This window comes from Notechis scutatus, chromosome 3 (assembly GCF_049901735.1).
Source record: "Notechis scutatus isolate UNSWTSFEM ecotype Mainland chromosome 3, rNotScu1.2, whole genome shotgun sequence".
In the NCBI taxonomy this organism is placed as follows: domain Eukaryota; kingdom Metazoa; phylum Chordata; class Lepidosauria; order Squamata; family Elapidae; genus Notechis; species Notechis scutatus.
Genome location: NC_142011.1, coordinates 52,043,399 through 52,065,846, shown reverse-complemented (window position 1 = coordinate 52,065,846; position 22,448 = coordinate 52,043,399). Strand labels below are relative to the sequence as shown.

Here is a 22,448-nt window from a genome sequence, read left to right as displayed (position 1 = left end):
ATTCTAAACACTGGTACACCACAGGGTTGCGTGTTGAGTCCCTTACTCTACTCTTTTTGTGTATGACTGCATTCCCACTCACACTAGTAATACTATTACTAAATTTGCAGATGATAAAACAATGGTGGGACTCATCTCTGGGGGGGATGAGTCTGCCTATCAAGATGAAATGGACTGGTTGCTTTCATGGTGTGAAGACAATAACTTGGTCCTCAACACCAATAAGGCCAATGAGCTTATAGTGAACCATAGAAGGAACAGATCAGACATACAGCCCTTGCTTATCAATGGAGACCAAGTGGCCAGTTTTAAGTTTCTGGGTGTTACCATAAAAGAGGACCTGACCTGGGGTGCTCACATTGCAGCCCTGGTCAAAAGGGCCCAGCAGAGATTATACTACCTGAGACTTCTCAGAAAACAACAACTGAATGAAAAACTGCTGGTGACCTACTGCTGCACCATAGAGTATCTTATCTTACTGCACCTCTGTATGGTTTGCCAATTGTGCAGATAGGACAGCACTCTAGAGGGTTAACATCATTGCCCAGAAGATCATTGGTTGCCCTCTCCCCTCTTTGGAAGAGCTTTATAGCTCCTGTTGCCTTAAGCAAGTTCAAAACATTCTCAAAGATCCATCTCATCCTGGGCACCCTTTTTTGAACTATTACCATCTGGTAGATGGTACAATATAATAAAAACAAGGACAAATAGACTGAAAAACAGCTTCTATCCCAGGACAGTAACTCTATTGAATTCTACTGTATAGTGCAGTGTTGGTGCAGTGTCAGAGGTTTTCAATTCAGTGTATAGAATGTGAAGGATGTGTGTTTATGTTTATTTTCATGGTCATGATGTGCACTGGAGATGGTGTTTGATTTCATTGTACGAGGTGCAATGACAATAAAGTAAACTAAACTAAAAATTAATTTGAATGGTCTATTGGGCATTCAGATTCCAATTCCTCCCTGTTGGTGCTTACCTTGGTAAGTGCGTCTGATCTTCCTTTCTGAGCTGCTATATCAGTGTTAGGATAGGAAATTGAAGAGAAAGGTGACAAAAGTGTATGCATCGTAGGTGTGATGTTTCTGTATAAATATCTATTTCAGCCAGGAGGATGAAGGGTACCAAATTCTTTGCTATGATACTGATAATGATTGTAATACCACAATGGAATCCTTCATGATATGATACCTTTTAAAACTGAGTCTGTGTAGACTAATGTTAATGAATGACTTTAACACATTTTTTATGTTGTATTCCTTCCAATTCAATGGAACATCAAACAGATCAACGTAAAGTCCATCATTCAAGGCACAAATGATCAGGGTCAAATTATCCCACACACACAGTCTTTCAAGAAAAGACTCTAATGCTGGGAAAGCAGGGAGGAAAGATGGATGGACACTTGCAGGGGCATTGGGAATGCACAGCTGGGAGACTTGAACAAATTAGGGACAGATCATCATGGAGAAAATCTAAGTGTAGGAATCAAAAATGACTTGATGTCACATAATCAATCAATTCTTTCAATTCAAGTGAGTTGAAAATAGGTTTCCATTCTTTTAGTTCCAATTCAATTATTTAGCCACAGGGATAAATGTTAACTCAATCGTCAGATTTCCAGTTCTCCTAAGAGAATGCTTGGGACCCTCAAGAAGCAAATTTAATTTAAAAAAAAAAATAGTCCTCTGGGCTTGAAGAGACTATATTTGGAAACTATAGCAACCATGACAAGAAAATTCGGCTCTGAACTGGGCATTAAGTCCCCACCCAAAAGCTCAGTCACGTCCATTTGAGAGCCATTTGTGCTGCTTAATTAATCTGCCACTTCATTAGCATCCATCTGAGAGTGTGGTGCATTTAATCGATCAAGCTCGTCTACCTGGGGAGGGTGATGCAACATAATCTCTTGATCTTCTGCTATGTCTTCACCCGCCATTACAAGGTTTGTTAGAGATTTGCTTCTAACGCACTGGAAATCAACATGCCGACTTTTTCCTTCTTCCTTTTCCCAAGACATCTGGATGAATGGACGTTGAACATAGTTATAGATCACTTCCGAGCGTCCTCCAGGCCTCTTTTTCACTTTCTCCTTACAAGTGGGGTAACCTAAAACACAGTTAATTCTGGTATAATTATTCTCCCAAACTCCCCCCAACTTCAGCCCCTACATATGTAGCTTAATTTTTTCTTCAAGTAATAAATATTCCTAAAAGGATAATATCCAGGGGTGGGATTCTACCAGTTCGGTCTGGTTTGGGTGAACCAGTAATTCTGGTGATCATTTGCCCCCCGGCCTCCATCCGCCCCTTTCCTGTGCTTTATTTCCTTATTTTGGAGCACAACTAATTCACGTGGCAGAGCGGTTCTGCTGCGCCTCAGCTGTTTTACTGACCAGGGCTGTAGTAGAAGGTAAGTATTCTGCTGAAAATGGTAAGTACCGTATATACTCGAGTATAAGTCGACCCGAATATAAGCCGAGGCACCTAATTTTACACAAAAAAACTGGGAAAACTTATTGACTCGAGTATAAGCCGAGGGTGGGAAATGCAGCAGCTACTGGTAAATTTCAAAAATAAAAATAATTAATTTGGGAAACGATCTCACTATCATGAAAGGTTTAATTGATTCACTAACCCAAAGAAGAAGAAGATGATGATGACAGCGGGAGGCAGGAGTCACTCTCTTCCCCTCCCTCGGAGGCCCCCTGAGTCAGGAGTCACTACCGCCGGCGCGGCCCCAGTCCCGCCGCCTCGGGAAGGGAAGGCAAAGCGCTTTTGCCTTTCCCTTCCCGGCTGGGGCTGTTGGGAGTCGCTGCCGCCGGAGGCCCGACTCCACACCATTTTTTTTTTCAGAGGGGAATCTGACTCGAGTATAAGCCGAGGGGGATTTTTTCAGCACAAAAAATGGGCTGAAAAACTAGGCTTATACTCGAGTATATACAGTATATAGCTGAAAATGGACTTTTTAAAATGGTGTGCACGCAAAGTGTGCAATTACTGAACCAGTTGTTAGATCGGTTGAATCGCGCCACTGATAATATCCTCCTCCTAAAAAGGAGATCATTTGGCCTGGGAGGTTTGATCCCAAGACATCTTGAGGCAGAGACTAGACTGAAAAAAGCTGACACGAAGAAGAGACTTTCTTAGCACTGAAAAATATAAATGGAACTGACTCATGTGTTCAGTACACAAAGCTGAACTATTATGTCTAGCCTTGGCCTTGAGTCAGGTTGGTGCTGCTAATTTCAGAAAGGAGGAGCAGACTTTAAATAATGGAAAACTTCAAAAATAGGCAAAGCTCAAGGAATGTTAAGCATAAGGGTTTGTCAGGAACTGAGTGGGTGGGTCATTCCTAAGACAAAATTTATCATTTAAGGCAGGGGTGTCCAACCTTGGCAACTTTAAGACTTGTGGACTTCAACTCCCAGAATTCCTCAGCCAGCTTTGCTGGCTGAGGAATTCTGGGAGTTGAAGTCCACAAGTCTTAAAGTTGCCAAGGTTGGACACCCCTGATTTAAGGAATCAGCAAAATTACATATGACTAATAAAATCAGTAAATTGATGTTTCGAAAAGGAAAGTGCAGCTAGTTGCCCTTTTAACAGTTTGTACTACTTAGGAAACACTGTACATACCTTCAATGCCAATTCTTATATTTTTGAGGCCTCGTTCTTTCAAAACAGATTTTGCAACATCCCGATTCTCAATATACTTGAAGAATCTGTAGAGCTTAGAACTATACAAAACTTGGAGGTGAAAAAAAAAAAGCCACATAATTAATTAATGCATATGAGTACAGCATCAATGAATATGAGTACAACAGCTGTTCTTAAATTTGCTGAGACAAACAATAATTGGGCAACTTTTTTGTCAAAAATAACAGTTGAAAATACAGGTGATTTCCGAAGACTCTATACTAGCCTACAAGGAAGACTGGCAGTTTCATAATGTCAAAAGGCTTTCCTCTCACATACAATTTCTATTTCTTCCCTTGTTCTTATTTCTGGAAAAGCAGAAATGTTTACTTCTTTCCCTTAAATTAGGAAGTTCCTGCTTTTCTCAGAAAATACTTGCATTGTGGTTCAGCAGCCACAATGTGATTTATTTTCCCTAGAGCAAATTCTTGCCTCAACCTCCTTCTGCTCTGCCAAACAATACTGCAGCCCTGATGAAGCTTCTCTCTCATTCCCTTCCTATTCCGTTGATTCTGCAGTTTGCTCATGGAGCTTGTAATAGCCTTTTGTTTGTGAATGTTTTTCTTAGAACTTATCTTTTTTTAACTTCCCAAAGAGTTTAGCATCTTGTTTGTTATCTTGTTTTTCAAGCTGCTAATGTTCTACAGAAACTCTTGTCCTTCACTCACCATCAACCATGCAATGGGTTAGTAACTTTCTGCCAAGGACACATCTGGAAAGGCATCTGAGCAGAGAAATGCTGTCTTGCCACCACTATGTCTTTGCCATCCTGCTGCTGGCTTTGAAATGCAATGTAGACTTGGCACCATTACCCACTAAAAGTCTATGAAGCTTTTCAGTGCATTGATTTATATGTTCGTATTTCTTCATTGCCTCACTAAGATACGGCATTTTATTATTTATTTGTATCCTGCCTTTATCCAACAGGCAGGAGGCACCTTCTTCTTCTTATTTTCCCCACAACAATAACCCTGTAAGGTGGGCTGGACTGAGAGACATGGACTGGCCCAAAGATACCCAGCTGACTTTCATGGATAAGGCAGAACTTGATCTTACAATCTCCTGCTTTCTAGACTGGTGCTTTGTTTGGTTGATTGGTTTATATGCCACCAATCTCCCTGTCTGATTGTAAGGCATTTCACACCCATAGCACTATATTTTACAAAGCATTTAAAATACCAGTGCAGAAACTTCAGGAAGCACTGTATTTTTTCTCATAGGAAAAAGAAACAATGTAATATTGCTGTAACAAGGAAATTATCCATCACCCAAGCAATTAATAAACTAAAATTGTACATTTGTTGCAAGGATTATATGTAATTTATAATGGTATATATCTTTAAACATACAATTTTGCATTGAGCAGTGTAGTATGTCACAATCAATGACTTTTATATTCTTAACTGTATTTTGGGATGCCCAGACCCTTGGAAATTGATATTTGCACAAGACACTAACAGAGATTTTCTTTATAAAAGTGCAATGTTATTTTTACTTTAAAACGTATTTTATATGTAACATTTACAAATACTTACTTTGTGAATATTCTTCCCCCATTGGAGGTGGATAGTCTTCATCCCAGTCCACTATGTCTTCATCCGTTAATACAACAATATGACATTCACGCTCTCCTTTTTTAGCACTACTAACCATTATCGGCAGGATTAACTCTTCCAGATAGCTATCAAACTGCGTATGAGCCCCATCATTGGACAGTTCATGCAATAATGCACCTAAGGAAGTAGATAAATGGATTTTCTGAATATGGCTAAATGTTATAGGTCTAACTCTATCAGCCTCATATCATCTCAACAGCAAGAACTAGCACAAAACATAAAAGCATATAAACATATAGAGAATTGATACATTACTCCCTTAAATGAGTGTTCCTTACTTTAAATCTCTCCAAAAGGGACTGGCTTTAACTCTCAAAATGCTAACCAGCATGATCAAGGCACCCATGATGGCTATAAGATTATAGAACTAAAGACAGCATATCTGAAGAATACTTGTGTGCGGAAGGCTGTTATAAATGCTGTTATACTTACTTAAATCTTGACACTTGATCGTGTTGAAATCAAAATTGATGCAAAGATAGTCACAGGTGTCTCTGAGATCAGGAATAGAAATTCCATCAGGACAGTGAATGATTCCAGTTTTGTAATAATCCTGAAAAGTCAAGGGATAAATTATTAATACGTTTCCCCATCAAAAACATTCAAAATAGCATACCCAGGCGATCTGTCATCTACTGATAGTTTAGGCATATTGTTGTGCTTTATATATAATGGCACATAATGACAATTTTTTTCTATATTATTTTTAAAAGCTGACCATTAATAGTGCTATATCCTTCCTCCCTGAATAATGAATACAGAATAAATCATATAATGAAAATGCAAGATTATATAATGTGTGTATGTGTGTGTGTGTGTTCAGCTCCAGGTTCAGCTCTGTTCTTAATCACTGTAACTCACTGGGTGATTTTGGATCAATCACTCTATCTCAACCAAACTATCTAATAGCAATAGCAATAGCACTTAGACTTATATATCACTTCACAGTGCTTTACAGCCCTAAGTGGTTTACAGAATCAGAATATGCCCCCAACAATTTGGCTCCTCATTTTACCCATCTTGGAAAGATGGAAGGCTGAGTCAACCTTGAGGCTGGTGCGATTTGAACTGCCAAATTGCAGGCAGCCAGCAGCCAGCAGAAGTAGCTTGTAATACTGCGCTCTAACCACTGCACCACCATGGAACAATAGGGTTGATGTTGTGGGAATAAAACGCACTAAGATCCTTAAGTAACTGTGTGAGCTCTTAGAGAGGGAAGATGAGATATAAATCCAACAAATAAAATGATATTGGTTCCCTTAAATGGAGAAAAATGAGAGAGGAAAATCTGAAGTCTCAACAGAATAAAAAATACTTATCAAGAAAATCAGAATTCCCTTGAAGTTGAAAGTAAGAATGGAACTTTACAAATAGAAGGAATAGCTCTGCTTCTGGAACATCATGGAATTCTTTACCAGCACAATCCGAAAAACAGCAGAACTGATGCCTTCTGCAATTTCATATTCGCCCTTTTCATTTGGACGAGTGAAGTTATATTCTCGTCCTGGTCCAAACATTCTGAAAAGCAGAAAGAAATTAAGGTACGTAGATCAGATTAAGGCCACTTAAGCAAAGAATAATTTCTATATGAGCAAGCTGTTATTGGGGACTCTCATGAAAATTATCTAGATTTTACAAAGTTTTTATTTTTTGAAGCCTAGAATTTGTAATTGAATTGCTAACACTGAATAGGAAAATTGGATCTGAGCACTTGATATAGCTTCACACATACCACTCAGAGTCCTGCTTAGACTGGCCATACCTCTAAGATAGGAAAGCATGCAGAACAGCTTCTGGAATTCTCTACAACTCGAAGTCACTTACCTTCCCAACATGGTATCGGGATGGGCTATGAACATTTGTGGGTTTACAACAAATCTTGCTCCATCTACAATAAGAGTCACTTTCTCTGGGGCTTGGACTTGTGAACTATTGCTCAAGTTGTTCGGACTGTTCCCAGACTGTTCTTGTGTACTGTAGTAGCCTTGATTTCGTTTACTCCCACCTGGGAAGAAAATAATATTGGCATATTCAAAGCCATTAGAACATAGAGAACTTGCTGGGTGAAAAGCAGATCTGAACTGTTCTTCTAAAGACATCAGATATGAACAGCATCTGAATAATTGGCACCAATGATTAGATTTTAAAAGTTCATCTATTACTCAAAATGATTATTTTATTTGTATCTTGCCTTTATTATTTTTATGGATAACTCAAGGTGGAAATCCTACTCAGCACACCTTCCTCCTCTTATTTTCCCCACAATAACAACCTTGGGAGGTAGGTTAGGCTGAGAGAGAGAGAATTAGAGAACTGAGAGAGTGAGTTATCCAACTGACTTTTGTGGCAAAGATGGAACTAAAACGGAACTAAAACTCAATCTCTGGCTTTCTAGAATGCCTTAACTACCAGACGAAACTGGTTAATGAGGTTAATTATATTTAATACATTTTTTTTTCTTTAACAACCCTGTTATCACCTCCGTCAGGGTGGAGTTGGGGCGATTGAATGAAGATGAGCATTTACTGGCCAGAAGCCCTTCCTGATTCCTACGTGGAGCTCACAGTAGATATTTTCTCTTTGCATCCAGAGAGACAAATATCTGCCACTACCTAGGATTGAAATCACAGTCTCCTGATTTTGAGGCAAAAGCTCCACCTCTAGTCCACCATGCCGCTTAAACTATATTTAACACATTAATTATGGGTTAGTACAGAAATGCCCCAATGTCATAAGAAAAAGCATAACTGGCTTACAATACCTATGGACAAATTCTTCTAGCTGAATTAATATAAAACAATGCAGAATTGGTCCACACTTTCTTCTTGTGATATAAAAAAGATGGAAGAGTCCAGTTGGAAATTGTGAATGGACCAACCTTTGTTATAGGTCCATGTCCTAGGCAGGTTGATTACATAATAAAAGTATTGTGTTTAAGGATCTGTAGTAGTTTGATCATACAGAAGAATGATTCACACTCTGCATTCACGTGTCTATAATTATATGAATTTTCACACAGCTGGTATGAATTTATCTAGGAATAGAACTGTAATTTCTTTGTTTTCACACTTGGCTCATTTTACTTGATTACTATTGATCTATTTAGGTTTACACTATCAAGAAAAGACAAATATAACCTAATGGGCTATGCACATCACAGTGCATCTTATTCACAGTATGGCAACAACTGGTTAAAGATTCTGTGGAAATGCAGCCATTAATAACTTGATCCCAAAGAGATAGACAAGACCGCATTTTCTGGTACATTTTAATTCTTTAAAAAAATGGTTTTGTCCTTACCTTGATTTCTGCACAAAGGAAACATGTTAATGTTGTGGCTGCCCTGTTTTACACTGCCTTTGTCCTGATCACGGATTGAAGAAGCTAAATTCTCAAGTTCTTGATTACTCAATTTCTCCATTCCATCGGCATGACTAATATTCAACTGGAAAAGCAGTCCTACAGGAAAGGAAAAAAGAATTTACATCAAGACAAAATCTCTCAGTCTATTCTTTCCTCAAGCTACATGCAGATGCTTAAGGCCATAGGCAGCCCTTGAAGATCTCGCTGCATGCTTTGCTAACACAAAACATGTAGAAAATATATGAAAATGCCCTGGAATCTCATATCACCCATAAAAAGAAAGACAAGGTGCCAAAGACTCTCAACTATATGTGTGCGATAAGTTCCTACTTATTTTCTATATCTTAATTCCACAATCCAAATTTTAACTCTGCAGCTCATGGATTCCAACAAAATATGGCCAAAACCATCGCCCAATAAAACCTGAATGGGAATTTAGAATTTAGGTCTCAGCAGCATATTCTTACCTCAGCTTGACTCAATTTGGTGCCCATGAGATATGTTTAGCTTGCACAAGGTATATCCGGAAACTAGAGAGCACCAAGCTGGGAAAGCCTCTCTAATCATTTCACTATATGGTGTGTGACTACATGTGATTTTTTTTTTCTCTTAAGAGTTTAAATGTTTTTCTTTCATATTTTGCCTTTATATTTACCAAAACATTTTACAAAGATCTAGCTCTCTGGAGAAAACTCTAATGCTATGAAAGGGGATGGAAAAAGAAGAAAAGGGTGACCAGCAACAAGGTAGACAGTCTGAGTTACAGTGATACTGAGTGCATCAATGGAAGAGCTGAAAGATCATTGTAGAGAAAACCTATCCATGTGATTGCTAGGAGTCAACAATGACTTGATGGCATCTAATCAATCAAACAGACAGGTAACTATGAACATTGATTTCATACAAGATATTGTTCTACACACGAATGGGGAGAAGAAGATCACTGCAGCACATCACACCTTCAGACAGTGAACATATCGAGTCTTCTAGATGTGTCCTTATTGGAAAGCTTAACGGCAGATTACACACAGCAAACTGAACAAGAGACATGGACATTAGTATTCAGATTTTCACGCCATCCAAAAGAAAATGCCTTTTGTGAAGCAGCCTCATTAGCCTTATGCCCCTGGCTGTTTGAAGAATAATAAATATCTAAATTAAATAAATGAAAACCAATTCTCTATTTGTGATGAATTCACTTTTCTATTACATATAATGCTGCCTATACCTTCTTAGCCCAAGTCCTTGGTTCTAAGAAACTAAAATGGCAAACAGCATCTTTTGGGGAGAGAAGTGGTTTATGTTAGTCTTGACTCCTAGCAACAAGATTTCAGAAATGATTTGCCATTGCCTACTTCCTAGGTCACCCAACTGGCTTTGTACCTAAAGCAGGACTATAACTGATACTCAGCCAGTTTCTAGCCTGGTGCCTTAACCATTACACTAAACTGTTTCTTTTAGCTATAATGCCAAATAACACCTAAGTTTCTAAGTTAGTAGCTAATAACAATGTGTTAAACAATATTTAAGATCATGTCATAAATGAAATATCATTTATTTTTCCAATCCTCCAGTTAACCATTTTTGTTAACAACCCAAAACTGTCCTATTGACATACTCACATTTAAAAATAAATCCAGTTCTATAAATAGTATCATGAGACAATGGCTGACATATGAATGTGTTTAATTTCTTTTCTCAACACAGCATATTTCACTGCATGTCTCATAAACAGCATGCAACTTACATAGATTTTGATCCAGGGATTTGCCGTTCTGGCTCTTCATCTTCTTACATAAAATCATCATCAAATTACAGTATGGCTTAACCAGCTATAGAAATTGAGACATATTATTTGTCAATGAAACCCTAATCTGGCTTGATGAAGTTCCAACAAACTCAAACTTTTCATTTTTTTTGCAACTTGACATAAGGAAGATATCGTATGTGCTTAATGAATTTTGGAATTCTACTTATGATTAACATATTACATTCAGTCTTTGTATGTATACTGTATATAATAGTGCCTGGTTTTACACATAATGCCAAGCCTTGATCAACTATGGTTTATTGAACTAAGCACAATTGTTGTATTTGAACAACGAGCTAAACCAAAATCAAAACAAGGCATGTGGCAGCTTAGTCTGAACTATGAATAGAGGGGAATGGTTACTAGGTATAGTATACTCTGTAGTGTACTCTTATACTATATAGTATACTCTGTATATGCTTCCAGAAATGATGTGAAGGAAATGCTTTGCAATATGCAGAGGTCTGAAAACATGCAAATATTTCAAGATATCTACTATTAAAGTTAATGCAGCTCTTAAAGCAATGGCATTTGGGAGGAGAAGCCTTGAAAAAAAAAAAATTTTCTATTTCTGAAGCACACACAGTTTTAAGTATTACCAAGAAAACCTAATGTGATTTGCTTGCCCTCTCACATTACACTTTGTCCCAATACGGAAATATTAAAGGCATGCTCATGTTTCATTATAACATATTAGATTTCTATCAGGATATGTTTATAACTGCTACAGAATTGGTTCCAGAGCTTAGTGCTTCTGTATGGATTAGTTCCCCGATTGACAAGGATTCAGGAGACATTTTTTAAAATAATCATTAAATCGTCAATCACCAGCTTTCCAGACAAAGACTGGAAACAAGAAAAAAGAAATAATGGAAGAAAAAAGAAACAAGGGAAGATTCCACCATAACATATGATAGGAATATGTTGGCTGCCGATGGGATATAATTCAGTTGCTGAAATTCTTGTACCCCATGCCTTTCTTCTCAAGAAATCTTGCTAAATCTGACCCAAAGGTGCTTTTTCAAAAGGCAACTGGGCTTTCTGAAGAAGCTTCTTAGATGAGAAGCAAAACATCTTCAAGAAAAATCAAAGAAAGCCTAGTTACCTTTTGAAAAAGCACCTTTGGGACAATCATGACTTGGGTGACTGAGAATCTCCGAAGACACTTCCTAAAGATTCTCTGAAAACCGTGCTTGGAAAAGAACTTGTGGTTTAGACTAAAGCCAAGAACCTGAAGTTTCCATGTTTGCAGAGTAGGATTTCATGTTGTCCTCATAGTTGAGCTATCTCCACCTCAATTTCTTCATGCTCTGCCCCTGCAACTATTATCAAATTGGGACTATTTTAGGGCATTCTGTCAACTGTAAAGGAAATTTTGAGGCAATATTGTCAATGAAAGACACTGTGCAACAATTCTATTTTCCCTTTTTCTGGTTCTTCTCCCAGAGAAAGCCAGGTCAGAGCAAAAGGATAGGGACCAATTCCATTTTTATGTTATCCAAGGCAGTTATTATGTTTATACAAAATCTGATGTTGTTTTTGCTTCTCTTATTAGGGCACATTAAAGAAAATTGGAGAAGGTGACAAATTGGTGATGAACTTGCATGTCCTTAGATATAAGCACTGCAGTTGGAACCGATTGTTGGTACAGACGGCTGGCCAAAGAGGCCACATTCCAGGGAGGACCCCGGTATCATATGAGAAAGACTTGAAGGCTGGTGGGGGTACTCTGGTAATTGACTTTGTAAAATATATTCAAAGTAGCGCTATCAATAGCACTTAAGACTTATTTAGTGCCTCATAGTGCTTTGCAGCCCTCTCTAAGCAGTTTAGACAATCAGCATATTGCCCCCAACAATCTGGGTCGTCATTTTACCCATCTTGGAAGGATGAGTCTGAGTCAACCTTGAGCCAGTGAGGACCAAATTCCTGGCAGTGGGCAGAATTAGCCTGCAATACTACATTTTAACCATTGTGTCACCACAGACACTTGCCAACAAAAACAAGTATCTGCAGGGAAGGGAAAAAAAAGATGAAATGGAGAAGAAAAAAGTAAAGCCGACAAAAGGATACCCGCTCTAGGACTAGGGAAGCTCCAATCTTTTTCAATCCAATAAAGCCATCTACAGCTAATTCTTCCAAGAAGATCCCTCTAGAGACTGGGGCTGTTTATATTAGAAAAAAAAATATTATATAATAATTTAAACATTACAATTAAAAAGATAAAAACTAACAAACTAAAAGAAACCCTGCACGAATAAAAGAAACAAAAATAGAAATGCAAGACTCATCTAAATAAAGAGAAGTAAGCAATTCAGATCACTGTATAATTGATGGACAATGGCTGCTCTTCTAGCCTTCTAGCATTACTCACTCTGCAACCACAGAAGCAGAGATGATGATTCACTTTGTTCTCCTGTTATTTTCCATACTGTTGACATATAATTAAAAGGAAGAGCCCTACCAAACCAGCAACTCTTCCCAAACAACATTAATACTTAAACAGCAACAGATATGGACAGGTGAATAAAAAACCTCTGGAGAAAAATTACTTTGCTTCAACTAATTTGTCATATATACGACAAACATATTTCCAGACATTTAATGCTTTTTTCATATTTATCTGAAAGACAAGAAGGTTTGAGGAACATTCATTTTTCAGCTAGGAAGTTTTAACTGTCCGAAAGCAGAAATTATTAGCTTCCTTTCTTTTTCAGAAGAATGCATGGAAAATTTTGAACATTGCAAATAACTTGGAAAGCATGATGTTTCCCCTTCTGCCACATTAATTTATTAGGAGAGGTGTGGCATGCAGCTCCCACTTGATCCTCAAAGATTAACCTATAGCGAATCCAAACCACAAAACAGCAAGAAAATGCTTTTATTTGAGAAATGGGAGTGGGTTATTAAGTAAATATCTGAAATCTATTTATTGGGACAAATGATAAATTGTTGCAATTTTTAATGTAAACATCACTGCAGAGTGGCAATATTCTCAGCCAAACTAGCATGTGAAATCCAAGTTTGAGCTGGCAGCTGCAAGGGCTTTAGTACAGTACTGGAAGATCCTTTACAGAGATTATTTACAAATGTAATAACAGCAATTTATAATCCATTTTTAGAATATGCAAAATCAGATACTCAAAAATTTAAGAAGTCATGGAAAAAGAAATGGATTCGTCTACTATATGAATATCAATAGAAGACTATCTTGGTGCTTATCATTCATGATTTAAAACTACAACTAATTCAACAAAAAATATCATATGCACTCTCCCATGTGTCTTTTTCTGGAATAAACCAATGGGTCCACCTGATTAGAGATGTGGTGCTCTAAATGCTGATTCATATGTTACTTCCCATTCCTGTTCTATTAAAACATCATATGACAATGTTCTGTCATTTTGTAGAGTAAAAACTAGATTCACCATGTTGTGTCTGCCCTGTTCAAATTTTTAATTAATGACTTGGATGAAACAGTAGAGGTAAGACTGTTGTAGGAAAAAATGCAACATTCTTGATCTCATCAATACAGAAGACATTGAGGCAGGGATAGGCAATTATTGCAGCTTTATTTGGAGTTCAACTTCCAAAATTCCAGAGCCATCCATGTTGAGACAGGAATTCTGGGAGTTAAAGTCCTCAGGTTGTAAAGTTGCCATATGGTAGTTGCCCACCCCTGCATTAAGGATTAAATCCTTCAATTTACCTGTTAATCAGGACCTGAGGCACAGACTTGCTCAGGTGACAGAAAGCAGAATAATGTGCACATTTTTAGTGTTTCCTTTCAAATTTCCAGAATTTGGTTTCTGAAACCTGATTTATCATTTTGCTTCTCTGATTTATTTCACAGCATCAAGCCATTTGGGAATATGGTACACTTAGTTTATCACAATACAGCAGATTTTGCTACTATTCCTTGGTCTGCCTTGACAATTTTAAAAAACCAAATTACTTTAGATTTTTAAAATGCTTTTTACCTTTTGTTTTGCCAGACTACTTTATGTTCACCTAACAGAAAAGACATATTTTAAAATATTCCCACGTAATTTAAATTAATTATTAAAATAGTGTTGGAAAACCTCTGTCTCAAATTATATTTGTTCACTGCTAGGAAAAAAACCCTAATATCCAAAGCAGTTTCTCTGAATAACACCGCCAAATTGACAGATTATTCACCCTCGAAAAACGAACTTGGATCCGAATATAGTATTCCCCCCCACCTTGCATCTCGGAATTACGTGAGAGTAAATCTCTGTATTTATGTACACAACAAGGGGCGTGCATAAGTGCACCATCGTGCCTCCCGTCCCTGTCCTATTGTGCCCATTTATTTGTACCTATTTCCTGTATTCTTAATAAAATTATTCTAGTAAAATTAAAAGAAGAACGATACCAGTAAAGCTGCAATGTACGAAAACATTAACCTTGGGAAGGGTTTTCTTTCTTCATGGAGGAGCATCGCTCTGGAAGAAGGAATGCCATTGCTGAGTCCAACCTCTGCCCAACCCCAAGATTTTGTTAAGGAAGAACCGCAAGAAAAACGAACTCAAGGTCCCTGCTCGCTTTGAGCTCCACCTTGAAGGCCCTCCCTTGCAAGATCAGTCCATCTAACACAAAACCATGGGCATTTTCCCCCTATTTTTTTTTCCCCTTTCTGATAGCCAGTTTCAACCGTCCTAGAGAGATTTCTACATTCTGATGCTTAGCCTTTCCGCCGATACTTTTTCCATGCCTCAATTACGTAATGCGATCGAGCTTTTAAAGGGCCAGAAATCTCAAAACGATTGAAAAACACTTTCTGTTTCTTTCAGGCCGCAATTAAATATATTCGTGGAAAAACTTCCGTCTGATCGACGTTAATTTCTATTCTGGACTCAAGTTCATCAATAAAAAATGTAGAGAGGCAATTATTAGCATCTACTTACCGGCATTCGCTAAAGGATTCCAGCTAATGAATCAGCGCCGCAGCCTGGAAATCTACTTTTAATAAGGATGTGGATAAATCCAAGCGGCAGAAGAGCCAGATTTTAGCAATCCCCCCCGCCTTCTAAATCCAAATGATTATTCATGAGCCTTATTTCAAATTAAGAGTCCCTGCCCAACAAATGAAAACTGGAGAGAGCATGTTTATACTGTACTGTACGGTAAGCTCCTTTGCTCTCGGAATACTGCCCTGTAAAGGATGAGAGTTCAAACTGCATGCCTCAAAATCGCAACGACCACTATTTTATTTATTAATTTTTATTTATTAAATTAATGTATTAATTTTTATGTCGCCCAACTCCCCTACAAGGTGACTTTTTTCTAATCGTTAAATAGATTTAACAATTATGAAATGGCGTATTTTATTCCTTCATTTTATATTGCTCTCTTAATCCATTATTGGCCCTCTCTAACTGAGGGGTTCCCAGTGTTTCTCAATCTTGACGAGTTTAAGATCACTGGACTTCAACTCCCAGAATTCCCCAGCTAACATGATATTTGCAGGAAGTGGATTCCCTAATAAAATTACCACTTCTAATTGTGATTCTGGCATGCCCCTGAATGTTCCCAGGGACCAATGCCAATGAATTTATATTTCCTGGACCCTTTTCTGAAAATTTATTTAAAAAAATTGCTGTATAGGAATCTGTTCCTGCCATGATGCCCCAAGGCACCTAGTAAAATCATGATACAAACTCTTCCTTTTATGCTTGCATCACAACAGAACAGCACAAATTTTGTCATTCTCTTTTCCCTCCCATGTGGAGGTCTATATAACTCTAAGGAGCTGACATTTTCCCCTATTCTCCAGGCTTTCTCAGAGATAATGGAGTGACATTTGCCAGTTGGAATAGGCAGAGGTCTGGATTCAAAGAGCACAATATGGTTTCAAGAATTTATGGACCAGGGGTGCTTGCAGAAGAGGGACGAATGTCCAAAAAGCAAAGATGGAGAATGGGATTGGATGATCAAGGCCTTACCCTTTTCTGTTGCTTTCTAATTGTTAGATCTGAGGTGGATCGGTTCGAAGGAGACACGAGACCATTCTAGTGAGTTCAGCTCTTTATTTAGAAAAGGAATAGTCTGAAGAATACAAGCCGCGGCAGCTCTTCATATAGGGCTGGCTCGCGGCTCGGCGGCCAATGGCAGCGCTTTGAATCTCCCGCGATCGGCATGGCCAATCGCGGTAGATTCTTAGCGCTCCAATCATGGCCGGGGTTTCGACCAATCAGGTCGCTGTCCGTCTGGACCAATCAGTTGTGAGGGTTTGGAGTATGCTAATACAGCACACCCCTCCCCTCTTGATTTAGTCTGTCGGTGCATCATGACGTAGTCGCGCAGGTAGGCGGTGCTTCGTACCTGTCTAGTTGACCTGCGCAGATCAGTTCTCGTCTGGTTGTCGACCGGTTCGGAGGCCTTCTTTGTCGCTCTGGTTCCCAGGGATGGAACCGCCTGGAAGGTCGGGCTGGGCCTTTCTTGGTAGCTCCCTCCCGGTCTACCCGGGCTGGTTGAGCTGCCGTTTCTGTTGTTTCCGCCGGATCTTTCCGGGCTGGTTGTACTGGCCTGGCTGCTCCTTCCTGGTGACGATTCTGGGGTTGCCTGTTCGGTTGGTCCCGCATTTACTGGTGAGTAGGACCGGTTTATTTGCGGGTTATTTGTTCCGGGTGGGGGTTGTTCGGCTTGCGCTAGGGGGTTCCCTCTTTCTTTAACGCTTTCCGTTTTCCCCCCCCTCTTCTAGTTTCTTGTTCGGGTGTATGGTTGTTAGTTATTCTGGACCTTAGTTGGTTAATGTGCCGTTTCCAGTTTTTCCCGTCGCTTGTTTCTAGTCGGTATGATACGGGGCCGGTTATTTGGGTGATTGTTGCTGGTATCCAGAGTGGTTCCCCCGACAGGTTCTTTGCGTATACGGCATCCCCTATGTTGAATTTTCTGTGCTTGCTGGAGGAGCCCGGGGGTTTGTCAGGGGTGTATGTGGGGTGCATTCTATCTAGTGTTGATCGTAGTTTTCTGCCCATCATTAGTTCTGCCGGGCTTCTATTTGTGGTTGCGCTCGGTGTAATATGTTGGATGAGAAGCATTTTATTAATTTTATCTTGTATGTTGGTTGTTTCTATTTTCTGGATGGCTTTTTTTGTGTATTGGACCATGCGTTTCGCTCGTCCGTTCGCCGCCGGGTTTGCCGGCGCGGTTAATGCATGGCGTATGCCCTGGCCTGCCAGAAATTGTTCAAACGCTAGTGCGGTGAACTGGGGCCCGTTGTCAGACACTATTATATCTGGCAGGCCATGTGTGGCAAAGAGTTTGCCCAGTTTCCTTATTACCGCCTCCGTTGTGGTTGATTTCATGGTGCTTACCTCCAGCCAGTTGGAGTAAGCATCTACTGTGATGAGGTACATGTGCCCCTTGGTTGGCCCCGCGAAGTCTATGTGAATCCGAGACCACGGTCCCCTTGGTGTTTCCCATTCATGTATTGGGGCGGCGGGAGGACTGGGTCTGGACTCTTGGCATTGTTTGCATTTGGCTACCCAGGTTTCGATTTGTTTGTCCATGCCTGGCCACCATGCATAGCTTCTGGCCAGGCTTTTCATCTTAACCATCCCTGGGTGCCCCTCATGCAGCATCCCCAATACCCTTTCTTGCAATGTTTCTGGGATTACCACTCTGTCTCCCCAAAGTATACAGCCCTTCTCGGTAAAGAGTTCAGTTTGTCTGTTTCGGAAGGGTCTGAATAGTTCGTCCCTGTCCCCTTCCGGCCATCTTTTTCCAACCCAGCTTAGGACTCACGCCAGCCGCTTGTCTTTATTTGTTTCTCTGGCAATGTCTGGCGCGGTCACTAGTGGGTTGGGTATTGTCTCTATTTGAAATACCTCCGTCGTGGGTGCCGGGTCGTCTTCTAGGTCGGGCAAGGGTGAGCGGCTCAGGGCGTCTGCGTGGGTGATGTCCTTCCCGGGTCAGTGAATCAGCTGGTAGTTGTATGCTGACAGGAACTCAGACCACCTTGTCATTCTTAGTGATAGAATGTTCGGTGTGGACTTATTTCCTGCCAGGATCCCTAGCAGCGGCTTGTGGTCCGTGATGATTGTGAAAGTCCTACCGTAAAGGTATTCATGGAATTTCTTGACGCCGGCGACGACTGCTAGGGCCTCTTTGTCGAGCTGGCTGTAGTTCCGCTCCGGTTTTGAAAGTGTCCTTGATGAGAAGGCGATGGGTGCTTCCCTCCCGTCTGGTAGCTGGTGGCTGAGGATGGCACCGATCCCAAAAGGCGATGCGTCGCACGTCACCGTCAATGGCAGGGTCTCGCTGTACTGGATTAGTACCGCGTCAGATGTTAGCAGTTTCGACTTCCGGTTTTGCGCGGCTTCGGTAGCAGCAGGAATTCGTGCCTCTGTGATCTCTGCCGCGTTCGCTACCAAGGTGCCCCCGATCTAAATAGGTCTGGGGGCTATGGCTGCCTTGTAGAGGCAGCCGAAGAGAGAAGGGATCCGGACAGAGGTTTGGGGTAACGCAGACCCCCTTTCCAGCCAGAATAACCCCTTTTTCCTGAGGTGGTGGAGCGGCGGTCAGTAATGGCCGCCTCAAAGAAGCCAGCAGCCGGGTAAGATTTGTGCTGGAGGAAGAGGGAAGAGCTGTGGAAGTTGCTTCTGACTGGGATAAAGTTAAGAGAGAGAGTTCCTGTAACCTCGAAGGCTGCTAAGGATACTTTGTTTCTAGAAAGAGATACAAGCGGCGAACATTTCAAAAGAGTAAGTTTTTTTTTCTTGCCTTTCACTCTCCTCCCTAACGTGACAGCAGTGGAACCATAAGAGAAATCCAGGAATCTGTTCTGGAGGTAAATGAATATTGAAGGAGCAAGGATTTCTGAATATTCAAAGGGAGAAAAAAAAAGAATTTATTTATTTTTGGCTGTGAGTGGGAAGGGAGAGGAAAAAAAAAATTGGAGCAACCTGAAAATAAGGAGAAGACTGCCTAAAACTTTAAAGAGTTAATTTTAAAGAGCTATTAAACAGCAATAAGACTTCCTAAAGATATATTTTAAAGAGAACTTTGTGATCAAACTTTATCCCAAAAAGAGAAAGTGGAAAAAGAGAAAGTATTAAAAAGAATCAGCTGATTGGACTGTTTGATGACTTTGGATTTTATGAGAATTATCTCAGACTAAAAGCACTTGGGTGGTTGTTTTGAAAAAAAAAATTCTCTGTACAATGGCATCAGTTGTGGATGAACTAGAACTTATACATCAAAAATATGAAAGAGAAAAGCAAGAAGGGAAAGATGTCTTTGGCACTCTTTTTCAGTTTATAGAAATGGCGGTCTGTGCTTATGTAAAATCGTATGAGCAGGATAAAGAAGAAGCCATTTTTGAAGAACATGTGACTTTGGTTGGGGAAGAAAAGAAGGAGGAGAAAAAGAAGAAGACTTTAAGACCTGGGAAAACAATCCAAAAAGAGAAGAATAAGGTGAAAAGAGGATATCGTGTTAGGAAACAACAGAAAGAGGGAAAACAGGATAAAAGGGAGGTGGAGAGACAAGGGAGTAAAGAGAATAAGGAGAAGAAGAAGCAAGGGAGAAAGGAAGGGATGAGAAGCTCTAATGGTGGGGAGCAAAATGCAAAAAACAAAAGTTTTTTAGAGATAATGGATAGATTTTATTGGAAAAGGGATTCTAGAAAGGTACATAAGATTGCATTTTTATATTTGTATTTAGAAATAATTATAGAAGATTGGAAATAATATGTAATTTAAAATGTGATAAATATTTAGTATAATTTAGTGAAATTTTTGTTAAGAGAGGGGAGTACTTTAATGAAATAATGATTTAAGATTGGTGATGTGGGGGGGGGGGATAATTTTGGAAAGTATAAGAAGTGTTCCCATAATGGTATGATAATTAATTGAAATGTGTAAAATGTCTAAAGATATAAATGATTGTTAACACCAATGATTAGGCTATGTTATAATAGTGAAACTATTCGTGAAATGAGAGGTTTGAAGAAGGAGAGGGGAACATGTAATGTAATAATGATTTATAATATGTGATGTGGGGGATGGAATTAATATGGCAAATAGGTGCTCCCATAGAAATATGTGACCTAATTGATAAGAAATGTGCTAGATGTTTAAGATATAAATAAATATTAATATTAATGAATAGATTTGTATTGGTTTTGATGATATTGTATAATGTCAGAATGTACCAGACAGAATCCCAACGTAAGTTATGTATTTTAAATCAAGTATTATAAATATAGGGGAAAGAGACATAGGCGTCATACTCCAATCAGTGTACAGGAGAAGGTTTTTCTTTTTTCTTTTCTTTTAAGAAGAAAGATAAACGGATAGTTGGAAATAGAACAGACAAAGAATAAATATTATGATTTGAATTGAGAGGAGATAAATAAAATAAAATTGAGAAAATTTAAAAGAAAGGAGAAGCTATATAGAAAAATGAAAATGTAATAAGATATGGAATGGTATGTAAAATGAATATGAATTTGAATGTGTGTCTGTACCAAGAGTTTTGACCCGGGATTAAGCAACTTTCAGAAAAGAGATTTTTTATGTTTTTATGTCTTGAATTTTTGTATGTTTTGTATGTCTTTAAAAATTAATAAAAATTTGTTCAAAAAAAAAAAAAAAAGATGTTAGCAGTTTCTTTGTGTTGTTGAAAGCGCTCTCCTCTCGTGCTCCCCAGGTCCAGGTGGCCGTTTTATCTAACAGCCTATGCAACGGTTCCGCCGCGGTCGCCTTTTGAGGTAGGAAGACATTGTAAAAGTTTAACAGTCCCAAGAAAGCCTGCAGTTCCGTTTTGTTTTTGGGTCGTGGCGCTTCCCTTATGGCTCTCAGTTTCTTCTCCGTGGGGTGGATCCCTTGTTTGTCTAGGAGGTACCCTAGGAATTCGACCCTCTCAGCCCTTAGCTGGCACTTCCCTTTCTTGACTTTGAGCCCCGAGTCTCTGAATTTCTTCAGTACTTCCCTCAGCCGGGCTTCTAGTTGCCTTTCGTTTCTCGCGGCCACTAAGACGTCGTCAAAATAGGGCACCACCCCCTCTATGCCCTGGAGGAGTCTTTCCATGAGGCTTTGGAAGACCCCGGGTGCCACGCTGACTCCAAACTGGAGCCGGTTGCAACGGAAAGCCCCCCGGTGTGTTACGATGGTTTGGGCTTCGGCGGTTGCGGCGTCGACCGGCAGTTGCTGGTAGGCTTGTGCCAGGTCGAGTTTGGCAAAGATTTGGCCTCCCCTCAGTGAGTGCAGAAGGTGCTGCACTACTGGGACGGGGTATGCGCTTTGCTGGAGCGCGTGGTTTAGGGTGGCCTTATAGTCCCCACAAATTCTCACGGACCCATCTGGCTTGATGGGGGTGACTATGGGGGTCTCCCACCTGGCGTGATCAATTGGCTCCAGTACCCCTTGCGTGATGAGCTTATCTAGCTGCTCATCGATCTTGGGCTTGAGTGCAAATGGCACCCGTCTGGGTTTAAGGCGGATTGGTGCGATGCCCGGGTCTATGTTAAATGAAATAGGGGACCCCTGGTACTTGCCTAGGCTGTCGTCGAAAACTTCCCGGAAGTCCTCCACGAGCGCCGCTTCCCAGTCCGACTCTGTGGTGCGATGGATTCCGGTTACTTCAATGCCTAGGGGTGCGAACCACTGTAATCCCAACAGGCTCGGCTGATCCCGGTCGACGATGGTCAGGGGTAGCACTTCGGTGTGGTTCTTGAAGGTGACTTTAAAATGGCCTCTGCCAACTACAGGGATGCGGTTTCCCTGGTAGTCTTTTAGGGTTAGTGTTTGGTCTTCCAATTCTTTGCGGCGGATGGAGGGAACCAGGCGCTTGATGGTGTGCCATGAGACCATGGAGAGGGAGGACCCGGAGTCCACCTCCATGTCGCATGGCTGGTCTTCTATCCCCACCATTACGTATACCTTTCTGGCGTCTCTTGTGGAGGAATGGCCGACGATGACGGTCTGGTGTGTTTCC

At 40.1% G+C, this 22,448-nt stretch overlaps 1 protein-coding gene across 6 annotated transcripts; it reads right to left on the bottom strand.

Moving 5' to 3' along the window:
* Positions 1 to 1,689: 1,689 nt before the first annotated feature.
* On the bottom strand, positions 1,690 to 15,665 carry KCTD20 (potassium channel tetramerization domain containing 20). Of its 6 annotated transcripts, XM_087959855.1 has the most exons (10): positions 15,413 to 15,485; positions 14,912 to 14,950; positions 10,422 to 10,506; positions 8,612 to 8,770; positions 7,136 to 7,316; positions 6,727 to 6,829; positions 5,744 to 5,864; positions 5,231 to 5,428; positions 3,636 to 3,746; positions 1,690 to 2,109 (listed from the first exon to the last, which is right to left on the bottom strand). In XM_087959855.1, the coding sequence occupies exons 4-10, from the start codon at positions 8,730 to 8,732 to the stop codon at positions 1,817 to 1,819; spliced, it is 1,128 nt and encodes a 375-aa protein (XP_087815981.1). In that variant the 5' UTR covers positions 8,733 to 8,770; positions 10,422 to 10,506; positions 14,912 to 14,950; positions 15,413 to 15,485; the 3' UTR covers positions 1,690 to 1,816. The 6 variants fall into 6 exon arrangements, with proteins under 6 accessions (XP_087815981.1, XP_087815980.1, XP_026533613.1 ...); XM_087959854.1 differs by lacking the exon at positions 14,912 to 14,950 and having other exon boundaries at positions 15,413 to 15,665; XM_026677828.2 differs by lacking the exon at positions 10,422 to 10,506 and having other exon boundaries at positions 14,881 to 14,950; positions 15,413 to 15,542.
* Between the last annotated feature and the right edge of the window lie 6,783 nt (positions 15,666 to 22,448).